The sequence below is a fragment of the Triturus cristatus genome, chromosome 2_2 (assembly GCF_964204655.1).
Source record: "Triturus cristatus chromosome 2_2, aTriCri1.1, whole genome shotgun sequence".
NCBI lineage: Eukaryota > Metazoa > Chordata > Amphibia > Caudata > Salamandridae > Triturus > Triturus cristatus.
Genome location: NC_140582.1, coordinates 1,016,982,052 through 1,016,997,964, shown reverse-complemented (window position 1 = coordinate 1,016,997,964; position 15,913 = coordinate 1,016,982,052). Strand labels below are relative to the sequence as shown.

General features: G+C 39.1%; 1 protein-coding gene across 5 annotated transcripts in view; it reads right to left on the bottom strand.

The window, feature by feature from the left end:
• The window catches only part of SORCS2 (sortilin related VPS10 domain containing receptor 2), a 2,262,720-nt gene that overhangs the window by 430,694 nt on the left and 1,816,113 nt on the right, over positions 1-15,913 (bottom strand). For all 5 annotated transcript variants that reach the window (XM_085642460.1, XM_085642463.1, XM_085642464.1 and 2 more), the window contains exon 10: positions 5,452-5,598. In XM_085642460.1, coding sequence (XP_085498586.1) covers positions 5,452-5,598 — 147 coding nt within the window. The remainder of the gene's footprint in view (positions 1-5,451; positions 5,599-15,913) is intronic.

The following is a 15,913-nucleotide window of genomic DNA, read 5'->3' as shown; positions in this document are numbered from 1 at the left end:
CTGGACAATCATTTATTGAGTGTTATTATTGTGTATCTGCAAATGGTGGTTACTAGCCCACACCACCTCCCTCGAGTAGGCCTTGGACTGCTCTGCAACACTACCCTATGAGAGTCAAGCACTACAATGAGGTGTTTGGTACCCATTACTTGTGCAGGCCACGCAACTAATGAATCATTTTTCAACATTAAGGGGGTGATTATGATGGTGGGCAGATCGTCGCCGATCCGCCCGCCATTTCAACCTGATTTACCCCAGCCATATTATTATAGCGGGGTGTATCGCGGCAGACGCAAAGTGCGTCCGCCACTTTTCCGCCGGTCGGCAATTGTTCCGATTGCTGACCGGGTGGAATTGGGACTCAATATGGTGGCTGTGCCTAGCAGGCACCGCCATCCATATTAGGATGGGTGTGAATCAAGGCCGTTCTATGGCGCCGATGCTGCGATGGAAAGGCTGGCGTTGATTCACGTCGAGGGGCCGTTGCGGGCCCCTTGGGAGGTAGGGGGTGGGGGGCTGCACTTGGGGGGTACCTATGGTACCCCCCACATTGTCATGCACAAGGTGGCAGGCACCACGCGGTGCCTGCCACCTTGTGCATGGCAATGCACAACATGCCTTTTCACCATTGCGGAGGGTAATGCTTACAGCAGCATCCGCCGTAATGTTGGAAATGCGGAATGTGACCACCAGGGTGGCAGTCGCATACAAATTAGCGGTGTGGGACCGCCGCACGTCTGGCAGCCAGTCCCAGCACCGCGAGGATGGCGGGCAGACTAAAGTCCACCCGCCATCCTAATGGACCCCTATGTGTCCAGAGTACTTCTTTAACCAGAACTAACCTGTTCAGTCATTGAGAAGGAATTATTAGAATGTTGCTGGCCCACTGAAAATGTAGGTCTTATGTATAGGTAGGAGGTTTGAACTCCAAACAGACCACAAACCGCTTTCACCACTAGGCAGAAACCCAATCCTACTTCAGTCTTTTCTGCCACCAATGGGGAAGTATACAGAGCCCAACCTAAATATACAACTGGATTGAATAAGATTCATTTATCAGTCTATACTCCATTCTATAAGTCTCTGGAATGTGGTAAAATCTCATATTGCCCATCCTCTAAAATGCTGTAGCATCTCAGGAAACATAGTGTTTTAATATAATCATGTAAGTTATGCCTTGAATCTGATATATGTAGATATTTTACCTACTTTTTCGGAGTAAGACAGTGAGGATAGGCCGAGTTCTCAAGACTCACAGAATAGGTTATCCAATTTCTAGTGCTCACAAGATGGCCAATTATTGGTTGTTTCAGCTATTCCATGGTCCCCATTTTTCAATTTGCATTGCCTATTCCAGGTGACAAAATTATCTTTTAAAAATCATATTCTTGAATGTTTGCCTTGGATTTAATATGATCAGTATTAAGATGCTCACCGTAAGAAACAATGATTTTTATTTGATTTTTTGGTTTCATATAGAGCGTGCTAATTACCAAGGGTGTCCTGCTGCTATAAACTGCAAGATAGCAGCATGCAGCAAAGGAAGAAAAGTGACAAAATTGGTGCGTCTAAGCAATTTTTGGAAGAGGTGTTTTTTTAAAGTTTACATAATTGAAAAAGATAAGACTCCTCATGAATAGCATAGTGCAAGTGATTCCAAGCAGGAGTAGTCAACACAGAGAAGGATTAGCCTCCTAGATGAGATCCATGAAACCTAGGAAGGTAAACCAAGCTAGCAGTTGAAGTGCAGAGCATTCTCGGTGGTATGTACTTAGTGAAAAACTGAGTCATGTAGCTGAAAGAAACATCTCTCCTGAATCAAGAACCATTCTGGCCTGTTTGTGAATGTCTCTTACAAGCCTGGCTGACACATTTTGCAGGAGCTGAACTTTGTTTAGTAAAAAGGGAGAGAGCCCAACGAATAACATGTTATAGTAATATAACCTACTTATAATCAGGCCATCGATAAGAAGCTTCCTGGAGGCTCTCGGAATGAACGGCAAACTTTCCCTAAGTCCCTAACTAATCAAAAGAAATCAGATGAAGTAAGTTTATTGATATGGGCCTTAAAGTAGAGCTTACTGTCAAAAATCACACCCGGTTTGCAAGCCTTGGAAGCTGGAAGAGAGCAAGTGCGCAGAGACTTAGACCACAAAATAGGAAACCACAGCAAGGTTCACACAGCAATACTTCAGTTATGTCTGAGTTCAGCACTTGCTGTTCATCTAGTTAGTGACTGCAACAAAGCAGTTTTTAAACTTATCATGAATAAAGCTGTGGTCTCCATCTAACCACAGAAGGATCTGCATATCATCTATGTAAAATCAAAAGATGAACGAGACAATCAAATCGGCAAAGGGTACTACATATACATTGAAAAGGGTGGGGCTTAAGGCAGAGTCATGTGGCATTCTGCCCGATAAACATTTAAAGAAACACAGAAAAGCTGATAGAAAACTGCCTGTGATCAGAAGGTAAGAAAAGAGAAGAACCAAGCTGAAACATTACCACCAAGGCTGGTGATTGATAGCCTCTCCAGTCTGATTTTATGAGGAACCATGTAAAGGCAGGAGACAAATCGAGGAGTATCAGTACACCCAAGCCATCTACTATCATATGAATTTTATTGACAGCAAAAATTAACACGATTTCAGCACTCAGTGTGGGGTGAAAGTCCAATTGAAAAGTATTGAGAAAGGAATCAAGTTCAATGTATTGTGATAGTTGAAATTAATACAACTTTCTAAAATCTTCGTAGTGAAAGGCAGTAGAGAGGTAGATCAACAGACAAAATCAGAATACCTAAAGAAGTTTTTTCAGAAGTGGAATAACCAAAGCAGCCTTACCTAAAATCTGGTACCTGGCTCATTACTAAAGCAAGTCATTGCTAAAGCACCCGATGAGGCAATGGTATTAAAATCTTGGCCAGACAGGGATCAAGAGGAGAACCAGTATTAGACTGCATCTTTGCTAAAATAGAGGAGTATGACACTAAAGTTAAGTCTGTACTGGAGCAAAGTAATGTGTTATCAGTCCCCTGAAAAGAGAAAGAAGAGGGAGGGATAGGAATGAAGAGTTTGCATAACATAGGTGCATCAGTTACATCAAGTATTCACTCTCTACCCACCCAACGTCAGTAGCACAGCAACAGAGACATCATGGGCCCCAACAAGACCCAAAATATTCACACTTAGGGCAATGCCACAGTCCGCAAGTTGCACTAGTATATACGCCCCACAGCAGGAGGGTAATAAAGCCAGAGTCAAAGGTAAAAGCAAAGAGGAAAAGAAGGGGGACTCAAGGTGTACCAACGTAAACTATAAACACCAACTAGCCATGAGAAAGAGAGATGAGTTGCATTATAATTGCCTCATATGTTGTGTGATTTGTGGGTTTATGGCAGAGAGGTATGCTGTTCCACAATATCCCAGGTTAGGTGGGTGGTTGGTGCCTTGTTGAGTGTTTTGGGTGAGTGGGTGCAGAGATACTAGTTTTGGAAGTAGCAAGAGACTTATAGACCGTAACCAATTCTTTTGTAGGATTTTTGGCACGTAAAATGCAATTTTGTTAGTAGTTGGAGCTTGCATCCCAAACAAGGACTTCATAGATCTTACTTTCGCTCTTGCAGTGGAACTTGGCTGCTTGGTCATACGATTGCCTCCATGTTCTTTCAAGATTTTTGCATGCCCTTTTAACTACCGTGAGGTCACCTTTATACCAAAGGGCTGAAGACCTAGTCCTGTAAGAGTGTTCAATCTTCATAGGAATAATAGCATCTAGAGCTTTGTTAGCCAACTATTAAAGTACTCTATATCAAGAGTGTTGTCCTCATGCCTTGTCTGTTGTGTTGATTTGCAAAGTTTATCCTATGTATGTACATAAGGTGTGGACCATTCTTTCCAGGGGAAGTTAGCCCTGTTCTTAGTGTGCATAGATCGAGGCCTGACTTGAACTAAAAAGACTAATATAATACGACCATGGTAGCTTTTCTAAAGACCTAATAAAAATAACTAGATTCTGCCAGGCATAAATATGATCAAGGTATATCCTGCTAAATGGGTAGGCATTTGGACATACTGAACCAGGTCGAATGTTGCACATATGTTCAAAGGTTCCCTGCCATCAGCATCGCAGTCCATATCAACCTGAATGTCATATTCTCTAAAGAGAAGGATATTTCTTAAGTGCAAATAAGTTAACGAAATAGACCCTTGTAAAGTTGGTATAAATGTTTTTGCTGATCCTACAAGTCCCATCATCTTCTAGAATTCTGAAAAATTGTTGCTGCCATGTAGTCTGCCACGAGAGGGGATGAATAGTTTATGAAGATATAGAAATATCATTTTTAATCAATTATTGCTACTCCTTCCCATCTAGTGTGGATCAGGAGAATTACTGATTTAATGGAATAGCACAGAGGGACTGCTGAAGCCAAATTAGAGGTCAACATGTCTTTTAAACAAGTCTCTGCAATGAAGACAATGTCAATATTACGACCCTCTAGTAGACTGCTTACTTCTAGCTCATATTTGATCAGAGATTGTAACAAACAAAAAGAACAAGCTCAATGACATATCAATCAACGAGCATCCTGTTAACATTGAGTAGTCTCAATGAAGAAAAACCCATTAGGTGTTTTAAAGAACCCTCACCCACCAACCTAGTTGGTGGCATGGGTCATCATCAGGTTCCCAACTAGGGGGCCAAATGCCTCCTAGGTGTACTGCAAAACATGATTACATCGCAGCATGATTTTGTTTACTGATTTAATCATAGCCCAGAGGGACCACTAAAACCAAATTAGAGGTCAACATGTCTTTCATACAGGTCTAAATATCAATATTAAGATCCTTTAGTAGATCGTTTATTTCTAGTACATGTTTGATCAAGATTGAACATTTATAAGAATGCATGACAGTTAAAAAGGCTGATTATTATGTTGTGGGGCAGCGTGACGTGGATATAAGAAAGAACATAAAGACATATCACAATATGTCCTCCAAACTCTAGAACATACTCTTCCTCGAGAGACCTAGCTTTAGAGATTCAAAATGTATCCATAGCGATGGCATTGTCTATTAGGAAACCAAACAACCCCTCTTGTTCACCCACATTGTCCTAAATAAGCAAAGTGATACTTCAGAAGTCGTCTTTATATGAATAATAATAACGACTTATTTTTTTTCATATTGCGCTACATTCTGTACATCTCAATCCTCTAAGTGTCAAATGTACAAAGGGGTCGGCATTGGCAAACCCTCTGATTTCCCAAAAAGTAGTTTGTGACCAGTGTTTAGTACATCTGCCCCCAGTGCTGTAAATAACTGATGTTACTACTACAGACTCATTGTACTGAATTTACCGAACTTTGAGAGGATGGACAGCTGTGCTCTTTAGTTATGTTCAATTGACTCCTCACAGTCTCTATAACACTCTTAATGTAATACTTACTGGTTTGCAGTTTGTGGCTTTTCCATTCATATCAAGGTTGGGTGGAGTCAGATAGTCCCAATCACGCCCTTTGTTGTATGTTATTAGAGTCGTCACTTTTCCTTCATTTTTCTGATTAGCCAAAAAAACGCCTTTTACACCTCTGACCTATAACAAAAAAATCATGGTTATTAGGAATCATTCTGGTCTTAGATCAAGTTTCATATAACTCGTTATTGAGACAATTCTGACTAGTCACTATTTAACATGTCATGTATAGTGGATTCTAATATTAATAATAATACTCCTGAGTAACCAGGCATTCCCTGTAGAATATTATATACCTTCATGCTAAAACAATCATAATGCAGTAGTGAAAAAAGGATTTTGAGTGAGCACCAATCAGAAGGAAACTACAGAAAAAAACAGAGTATGTGTAAAGAAGCAGGACACAGTCGGGTAAGTAGCTCTTCTTTAATCCGTCCGTCAGGGCCAACGGCCATCAGCAACGGCGGCCCACACCCACTCATGAGTTCCATGCAGGGAAAGCAGCATGCCCCCACATTCCACTTCCAACCCAAAACACCCCCCTTCCTTCACAAAATCAAGAAAAGCATGAAACACCATAACAGAAAACAACAACAGAAATTAACCAAAACATACCCAATAAAAGAATAGAGAAATGAGAATAACCAGGACAAAGCGAGCAACCATCTAATATAATCTTTACATTTGGCAGGAGTAGTTCTTACTTTTGTAAACCTAGCTGGAGTCTGCATGTACTCCCAATTTTCCATTCATATAGGCAGCTTTGGATTCAGGCACCACGGAAACTGCACTTTTATTCCACACTTTTCCCTTCTCTAGTACCACCACACAATCTTTCACCTCCTTCGCCCGAACAGGTGCAGACCCCTTGTGAACAAAACCAGGGTTTTTGACTCTCACCCAGTGACCTTTGCAAATTGGAGACACACTGCAACTGCCATCTCAGTGTACCATACTTCTTCTGCACCGCAGTTACCACATCTACCACCCTTTTCATCTTAATCATGTCAACAGATTTCCTGGACATCCAATACTTGTTTCGTTTAGATCCTACAATTCTGCCTGTTAATACCGTAAATGGAGAAACCCCCATGCTAATGTGTGGTGTGGTCCTCACTGCCCACAATATGTCCTCAATAGCCTCCTTCCAATGCAAACCATTCACAAGAGCCAATTGCAAGTGATCTTTGATCTTTGATCACATGGTTAATACGTTCCTCTAAACCATTACTGTGAGGGTGGTAAAGAGAAGTGAGAACATGTCTGATGCCATTCTCTCTCAGAAAACCTTCCATCTGCCTGGACATCGATTGCGGCCCATTATCCGTTACCAATTCTTCAGGAAATCCTTCTCTGAGAAACACCTCCTTGAAAAATCTAATGACAATGTCAGCATTATCACTATCCAAAACTTCACCTCTGGCCATTTTGTCATATAGTCTACCAAGACTAAAACGTACTTAGGTGAACTACCAGAAACTCCAAAAGGTCCTGCAATGTCAAATGCAAGTTTGCACCAAGGAGTATTTTTACAACGTTCAGGTTAATCAGGAAAGGGCAAGTAATTTGTGATTTGTCACTAAGAACACTCATACAACAATCCCAAACATAATGTTCAATAGCCCTATCCACCCCTGGCCACCAACAATCATCTATTACTCTCCACTTGAGGGCCTGAATCCCAAGATGACCCTTATGACCTAGATCCAAAACCTTCTTTTGCATTCAACTAGGAACCACTAATTGACCACACCTGCGCATGATCCCCTCTACAACGGACAATTCCTCACCGAGTCTCCTGTATGGAATCAATTCCGTGGGCATATCCTTACTACTGGGCCAACCTACAGAAACAAGGCCACCGCCTTGAACTCCTTGTCATCCGATACTGCGTCCAACCATTCCTGCTCCGACAACGCCCCCTTAACTGCATCATCCACAGAACATACTACACACACCATCTCCGATTCCTCGATTGATCTCCCACCTGCCACGTTTTCTATTTAGGGTAACCTCGACAAGTAGTCAGCCACATAATTCTTTGCACCAGCCACAATACTCCAGTCTGTAATGACAAGTAGTTCCTGAAATGCTGCATACCCCACCACAACACAAAAGCCTTTTTTTCTATGGTCGAATATGTGCCTTCAGCTCCTTGCAATGTTCTTGATACAAAAGCTATGGTTTCTTCAGAGCCATCATGTCTCTTCTGCATGAGGATAGCGCCAAGACCCACATTACTTGCATCAATAGAGATGTTTTAAAGGGCAGGCTTATACAATTTCCTTCTTGATCAGTTAAAAACTGCTTTCAGACCATCTCGTTGCCACTGTAAAGAAGCAGGACTCAGTCGAGTAAGTAGCTCTTCTTTAATCCATCCGTCAGGACCAAAGTCTGGCAGCAACTGCCGCCAAGACCCACTCGTGAGTTCCAGGCAGGGAATGCAGCATGCCCCCACATTCCACTTCCAACCCAACAGTATGTTAATCACACAACACAAGCCTGAAAGTACAAGGGATAAACCTGCTGGATTCTGCATGTTATTCCCTGAAAATCTCATAATACCTGTTATTCCTCCCTCTGAAGTCTTGGTAATGGTAACTTCGGAGGGGGGATATCGGGTATTATAGTAGGCATTTGTAATGAGAACCAAAGTGTTCCCTTGCACAATTTAAGCCTTTTTTAGCCATGACCAGTTCCCTGTGGTTGTATCAAACATCATCTCACTCTGGACCGTGTTAGCACAGTGTAAATCCACATCTTCCAGTGCAGGTTTCTACAGTATTTCTTTCACTAGGTTGGCTTTTTACTAGGTTGGCTTTTTACTAGCAACTTTCCGCTCTATTCTGTCTCCCTTTAAGTATAACTTTTTTGTTGCTTTAAAGTGAATGGAGTCTAGCAAAAATTCAACCTCTGCAGACAATTTTCCTGCCTTCTTCTTTAGGTAAGACTCTCCCTTGAAAGAATTTGTTTAGGAGACCTGGTAGCTGCCACATAGAGATCATATGTGGGAGGAGGCTCCCTGCTTCACTCACTGATAGAAGTGCACCAGTCATTACCCTTGTTGACTGTTAAATGCACAGCCTCAAATGTATCATCAGGTGAAATTATGCATTTTCTAAACTTTTACTAACTTAATCTTGTCCCAGGTCTTCTCTAATGAAGGCATTCTTTCAATTGGTTAATTCTTTATTCTTTTTATAACAAGGATCTACCTGCCTCTCTAGTTCCCTATGTGATCCTTCTTTTCTGTAAACACAACTCTCAATTTTTTACCTCAGGACCTTGTGAACAGGTGAGGTGATTTTCACCTCCTGTTTTGTCGGTATACAGACTACTACTTCATTGAAAATCTTATGTTGTAGGATATGAAGTTAGGCCACTTGAACGTAAATAAACAGTTGATCCGTCTATTTGTCCTGATTGGCACAAATGAAAAGATCTGACAATCCGTTATCATACTGTAGCTAATTAAACCACTCATGTACATGCACATTACTGTGTTTTATTCACTTGTTTATTAGTGTATTTTTGTCGCTCTATAACGTTAGACTCTAAACATAATAATAGAAACCCTTTTCTGAGAACCAAAATAATAAAAAACTCATTTAGCTGGAAAAATAGTATAAAGACAAAATGGTAAAAAAAGTTTTTTAATAAACATAGTTTTTAACAGTTTACAAAAGAAGAAAATATTGACCCACTGGCTGAATCCCAGTTAGAAAACAGTTTTTGAATCTCTTTTTCTTGCTTGGTTCAATGCTACAAGACTGTTTGTACTGTATGGGGAATAAGGAGGGTATGAAAGGATTTAGAGAAGTGATATATGTACGGATCAGGGGACCCACAAATAAAAGTGGAATGAAGGAGGAGCATGGGGAGAGGAAAATAAAGAAGAAACGGTAGGTAATAAGATAGAGGAGGAAGATTGTAGGCCAAGGGTAGGAACCTATAATTGTAGTACCAATATTCTACCTTCAGACATGTTTTGCATTGTGTAGTGGAGTGCTCTTTCAGAATATTTGCCTGGCATCTATTCCATCATTTGAAGTTTAGTCTTTAGGTTACTTCAGCCACATGCCATTATTTGATTTTCTTAGTTACTTTTGAAGCTCTATTTACTAAAGGAGTTGTTGCTTGAAATAGGCATAGCTCACATGAGATTGACCTAGTGGTTAGAGTAAAACAAATTCACCCCTAATTTGTTGCCAATCGTATGTCTTGTATGAAGTACGACTATTGCTCACTTGGCACAATCTTATTGGAAAATGGAATGCTCATATGATACAGTTTACTGACTCATGGGCAAATTTGTGTACATATGAAAGTGAATTCATGCCTTCACAGAGAGCAGTTTGGTGGCTTAAAGTGTAACTTGTGGAAGTTTCAAATCTGAAATTATGCAAATTGGCTTAAGTGAAATATCTGAATTAAGTAGGGTAAATTCATGGTTCACTTTAGGTAAATGTATTTTGATTGGGGACAATCCATAGAATTCGATATTCCACAATTTTTAAAATGGACATTGTGTCAAGGTTGTTGTATGATTCTGATTATTCCCTTAGTCCTCAAGCATCTGTCACAATGCAACATATACTATATATATAATGCTTTTTTATGTGATCCAGTGTTTCTTGGACCGCTTGCTTATCATTGGTCCTCCAACTGACCTTTTTCTCTGACAGAGAGTTGATGGGAGTTAAAATTTACATCAATTAAATTCAATTAATAGTGCAGCCCATTTGGCTACACGATGAAGACCAGGAATCTGTAGCTATTAGTTGAGAAAGTTTATTACAAATTTAAAATAAAGTTCAGATAAACATGCTGTAGAAATACAGAATAGCCGCAGACAGTCCGAGCCTGTGGAAGAAATTAAGGCGGACCCGTATAAGGCAAACAACCTATTCAGTCACAGCAATACAAAAGATTACCAGTAACATTTGATGTTCAGAGTAGAGTCGCAGGTTTTGTTGTCTATGCATGAATGAATCTAGTCTACATATCTTCCTATTAAAGGATGGCTCAAAAAATCTAAGTCTCAAATCAGAAATTTCAATTGAGGAAATTAAGACAAAACAAGGAAAATATAAGTAGGGAAGGTGTCAGCATCTCAGAAGCTCGGTCACGAGTCTCCTATAGGTCAGAGAATAAGTGTTAACCTAAGCCACACTCAGCCAGAATCAAAGGGAAACATTGTGGTCCAAAGCTCTCACATTTCAAAGTAAACTGTGGTAAGGAAACCTGAAGGGGTCAGGAAAGCATCTGAATCTAAAAGGGTCCTGAAGAGTTCTAGACTCCAAAGGTGTGAACACTAAATTATTAGGTAACACTCCCTTTGTACGCATCATCAGTAGTCCATTGTTACTACCCATTTCTCATTTTGCAGACTGCAACATTTGGGAAGTCTCACACTGGACATTGGAAAAACATCTCCTCTCACACACTGGTCAGGTTGAAACATTGCTGATAAGGTCTTTTAGTTTACGCTCTGGTTTCTCGTGTTCTTTCCTCAAGCTCCTCTCAGGCTCTCTCCGCTATCTCTAGTACAGTAATGTATTGATTCTACAACTAACAATGCATGTGAATATCTGCAAGAAATGTCATGTTAGCAGAAAATGGAAAACAGCTAGTATGCAGTATAGTGAAATACAAGCCTACTTAGTACAAGTTAAGGTTTTTAACTCAATGGTGCATATTTAATATGCATGTGCACATTCAAACACAAATGAATATACGTTTTTTAGTGCATTAGATTCTCATACATGTAGCATTCAGGAAGTCTTCAAAACAATCATGCGTAAATATGGCTAGGAACTACATTAAAAAAAATATATGAAGTATTAATGCAGGCATTACATAATTCTTTTATCATTTTAAGTAAAACACATTCTACATATGTGAGGGTGGTTTCTATCCAGGTATCTAAACAGTAAGTGCAGTTTCAAGTACTAAGGCACACCTTCTGAAAGTCGAATTTCATCATTATAGTGAGTACAATATCTACTAAATGAGTATGGTTTATTTCATTAAGACTTCAATTAATAAATCAATAAATTATGATAAACACAAAGTGTGAGTAACTTCTCTAGTCCTACAGTGAATGCACTCTTTAATGATGATGTTGAGTGCAACACTTACATTACTCTTTAAACCACATAAGAAACATGTGCTAAGTACAAGTTCATATTAAGTATCAGTTAAGAATTTGTGACGTGTAAAGGGTGAGTACATTTTGTGCTTTCTCCACATGCAATAAATTAACATGGTCTAACAACAGGCAGATATTGTTGAATCGTCTTGATCTAGAGGCCATCCTTGCCCCCACATGAAGCGAAGCCTTCAGGGATGGCAGGTAAAGGTTTTACATGCTTACCTGTAATGCATTTCCGTATCCAATTCCGTAAAAGCACGAGGAATTGTATACCAGATGTAACACCATCCTCAGAGTAATCTGATATAAAATTGACTATCCTTTAGCCTGAGACTTTACATGGGCATGAGGTTACGGTTTTTGACCAGCTTGAACCCAAGAAACTTAGTGAAGCCAATGATTTAGAAGTTTCTCTTCATACAAGTTTACAGAGTTGAGATCTGTATATTTCTTGGAGAGATCCACATTACCACAGTTATCTTGGTAAAATTGTTATCCCACATTTGTGCCTAGGCCTATAAAAAGATGAACATTGACTCTAAATACCTTTTGTGGAAAAAGGTTCTTAAGGCTTAAACACGTCCCCACACATCAAAGGTGGAAACGTTACTGCAGCTAAAGTGTAAACGGTTGCTGAAACATTCACTGACACAGTTTGCTATTTTGACCAAGGTAAGGACCAATTGCTATATATATATATTTTTACTTTTCATATATTTAGGCCTGGCTTAAGATGACAGCTGTAGCCAGACCGTATATTAACAAAAAAGAGCTTTCATAAGGACTACTGGGAGAAAGGTTTGGTCACTGCCCAAATGTGGATTCCCTGAGTACAGCATTTGACTTAGCAAAAGTTGCATGCCTTCAAACCACCTTTTCTGTCATGGAAAAGTTTATGCTCAGTACAGCAGGACCTAAGTTAGTTATAGTGGCAAACAAATAAGTAAGGCCATAGATCTGTTCTGGTTATTATAAAAGTTGTGATAAAGTCAGTAGTCCTGACATATTTATTGTGAAAAACATATGTCAGAGCCAATAGACATTTAAAGGTGATATGTTATAACGTTATACTAAACCTGCAGGGAAGCATTTTGCTAGACGAAATCTCACACATTACTGTAGTACAAAAGGGTTTTGGTGTTGGCTATCCCCTCTGACAAACTGTGAGGATAGAAGATTAGCATTGTGATAATCCTTGTTTTGCCCTCTCAGGTCAGGTAGCATTTTGCTTTGCCAACAGTAATTTTTAATAAAAGTTTAATTGTATGACTGTATGCCTGATAGGTGCTTTCTATGAAACCTCATGCTCAATAGAGTAGGTCTGTGTTGGTTATAGTGACAAGCCAATGATAATGGCTATATGCCTGATTGATCCACTGAGGAAAGGTAATGCTGTAGGACTGACCTGTTTACTATGAAAAGTTCAGACAAAGGCACTAGGCCTGGTTTATATATATATTGTAAAAAGCATGTGTTAATACCAATAGGCCTTTAACCTCATCACACTGTGTTACAGGCTGTAAACAAGAATTTGGTTACATACAATCTCACAGATCACCGCAGTAGGCATGGGGTTTTGATTTGTTCACATTGTCTGACAAATCAAGGGAGTAGAATATTCTTACTGTGATAATCTTTGTTAGGACCTTTTGAGGGGAGGTTTATACTGATTTTACAGCAATAATTTTGTATATAGCTGTAATAAAAAAAACTGTATGCATGATGGTTGCCAGCTTTTGCACACTTCAGTAGGAATGTGTTGGTTATGGTGTCAAACTAATGGTAACTATTTGCCCTAATGATTCATTGTAAAGAGTTTTGTTATATTCCATAGGTTTGATCTAATTAATATGGAACGTTATGGCAAAGTCAGTAGGCCTAACATACTTATTTTGAAATGCATGTGTTAAAATCAATTAGCTTTAAAGGGTGAATTATTACATAGTCCTCAAGCATATAGGCAGGTATTTTGTTACATGGAATCTCACAGATTACCATAGTAAGCTATGGGGATAGAATATTTGCAGTATTATAAACCTTATTTGTTTCTATGAGGAGGGATTTTCCATTTTTGACATTGTTTTGAACATATTTGTAAGTGTAATTATGGTTTATCTGATATTAGCCTTGTGTGAATGATTCTGCTCAATAAAGTCGCTCTGAGTTAGTTATTGTGACAAACCAATGATAAACACCACAGGCCTAAGAATTAATTGGTAAATTCTATTTCATATGCCATAGGTCTAACTTATTTATTATAAAATCTTCTACAAAGGCAAAAGGTCTGATTTATTTATTATGAAACACTTATGTTAAAGCCAATAGGCCTTAAATGGTGGATTCATTTTACTCTGTGTTAAAGCCTGTAGACAAGCATTGTGTTACAAAAAGTCTCACAGATTACAGTGGAAAGCAAATTTTGATGCAGACTAACCCCTTTGAAAAACCATAGGGATAGAAGCTTTGCACTGTAATTATTCTTGCTGGAACGTCTTACGAAAGCTTGACTGGCTTAGTTGTCTGCCACGATATTTTAATAATTTGTTTTAAGTATATACATACATATCAATATATACATACTTAGAAGGGGTTGGGATGAGCCCTCTTCTGCTTCTGACCTGTATTTAGAGGATAATAAAGCTCCCCGGCTAATGGGAAATGGGCAGATTTATTGTCGCTATCTCATCTGCAGTTCACCGCATCCTAGGCAACTACAGCCTCTAAATGAGGCGACCATCATGGAATGGTATGGTTCATAGTGCATCATTGTTTTACCATTCTAAGATGTCCTACATGTTGATTGTAAATGTGACGGTCATGATGGAACTTCAAGGTAACAATATGCAATGTATAATACCATTTCAAGACTGCTACTCACTGCTATATTTAATTTTGTCATTGTAAGCATAGGCACACCATGCACAGGTTATTGATTTAGTGTGTGTTTTGTAGTGTGAGTGTAAATGGATGAAGGCAAAAATGAGTCGGTGGGGGAATGAATGGTCACATAAATGCAAGTGCATGTATAACTTGTTGAGTGTCTAAACCCATCAATGACTGAAAAGGCCCTTCCATTTAAAGGTCCAACCTATGGCATTGCCAATGCTCATTTTTGCTGCAGGCCCGAGTTGCAAGTGCATCCTTTACCATTCTGCTTCAAATGCAGGAAAATATTTAAACAAATAAATAAATGTGGAATCTGAAGGGATAAAACGAAGAATTGATCATGACAGTTTAAAGTACGTGCATGTGAAAAGGATGAAAGAAAACCTGAGAGTTGAAATCTGGTTCACAATATCTAACCTCTTAATAAATTAATGGTTGCTTGAAATAATGCTGAGTGAGTGAGGAAATGCTTGTTATGCACACTACTGACTAATCATACTAAGGATGCCAAATATTTTATGAAATTTAGATATTTTTGAAAAGTTCTTTGGAAACTCTTTCTTAGATTATAAATTACAGCTTGAGAAGTCAAGAGAAGCAGGTTTTTGCTAAGTAACTGTATATCGTGTAAAACTTTTCTAATATATGTCCTCACTTCAGTTGTCCTTTTCCTTCTCCTGAACATAAAGGGGTAAAGTTCTCCTAATTTGCACCGAGAGGCTTCAATGATTTATATTGTAAACTGTAATAGTGTGCTCATCTATGTTACACATAAGCATGTCAATTCAGATTGGCTCAATTTGTACACAGTTATGAGTCTTTATCTATGGGTTTGCATAATATTGAACTCCAAAGGGCTAACCGACTGCCTCCATTTTTATAGCTACCTCTCCAAAAGAAGCCAGGTCACGACTTACTGCAGGCTTAAAAGTATCTCATTGTCCTTTATGAAAGGTTAAACATCATTGTTCTAAGAGTTGGGGGGAATGGGGTCAAATTTTATGCACTAGAATAACCAATATTTCAGATTATTGTACGCACATTCATCGCCTGTACCCAATATTCAATAGTGCTAGAGTCTTACATTAGAAACTGAGGCAAATTCGAAAGGTATAGAGGAACTATCTCTCAGCAGATCAGAATGTTAGGATCAGGTTGGCCAACTTTAGAAACTAATCAAAAGGTCAGTAGCCATTAAAAGTCAGCAGAAAATCAAGACGTATATTATTCTGAGGCCGAAAACTACTTGAGTCATGTTAGAAATAGTTTTTATTAATCACAACGTTCACTATTTTTTAAATTGTCTTGGAAATACAGAGCTTAAATCAAGAGTTTGCACTGGATTGTTTAGATGCCATCCTGTACTACTAGTAATAATGACACTTTGAATTGTTT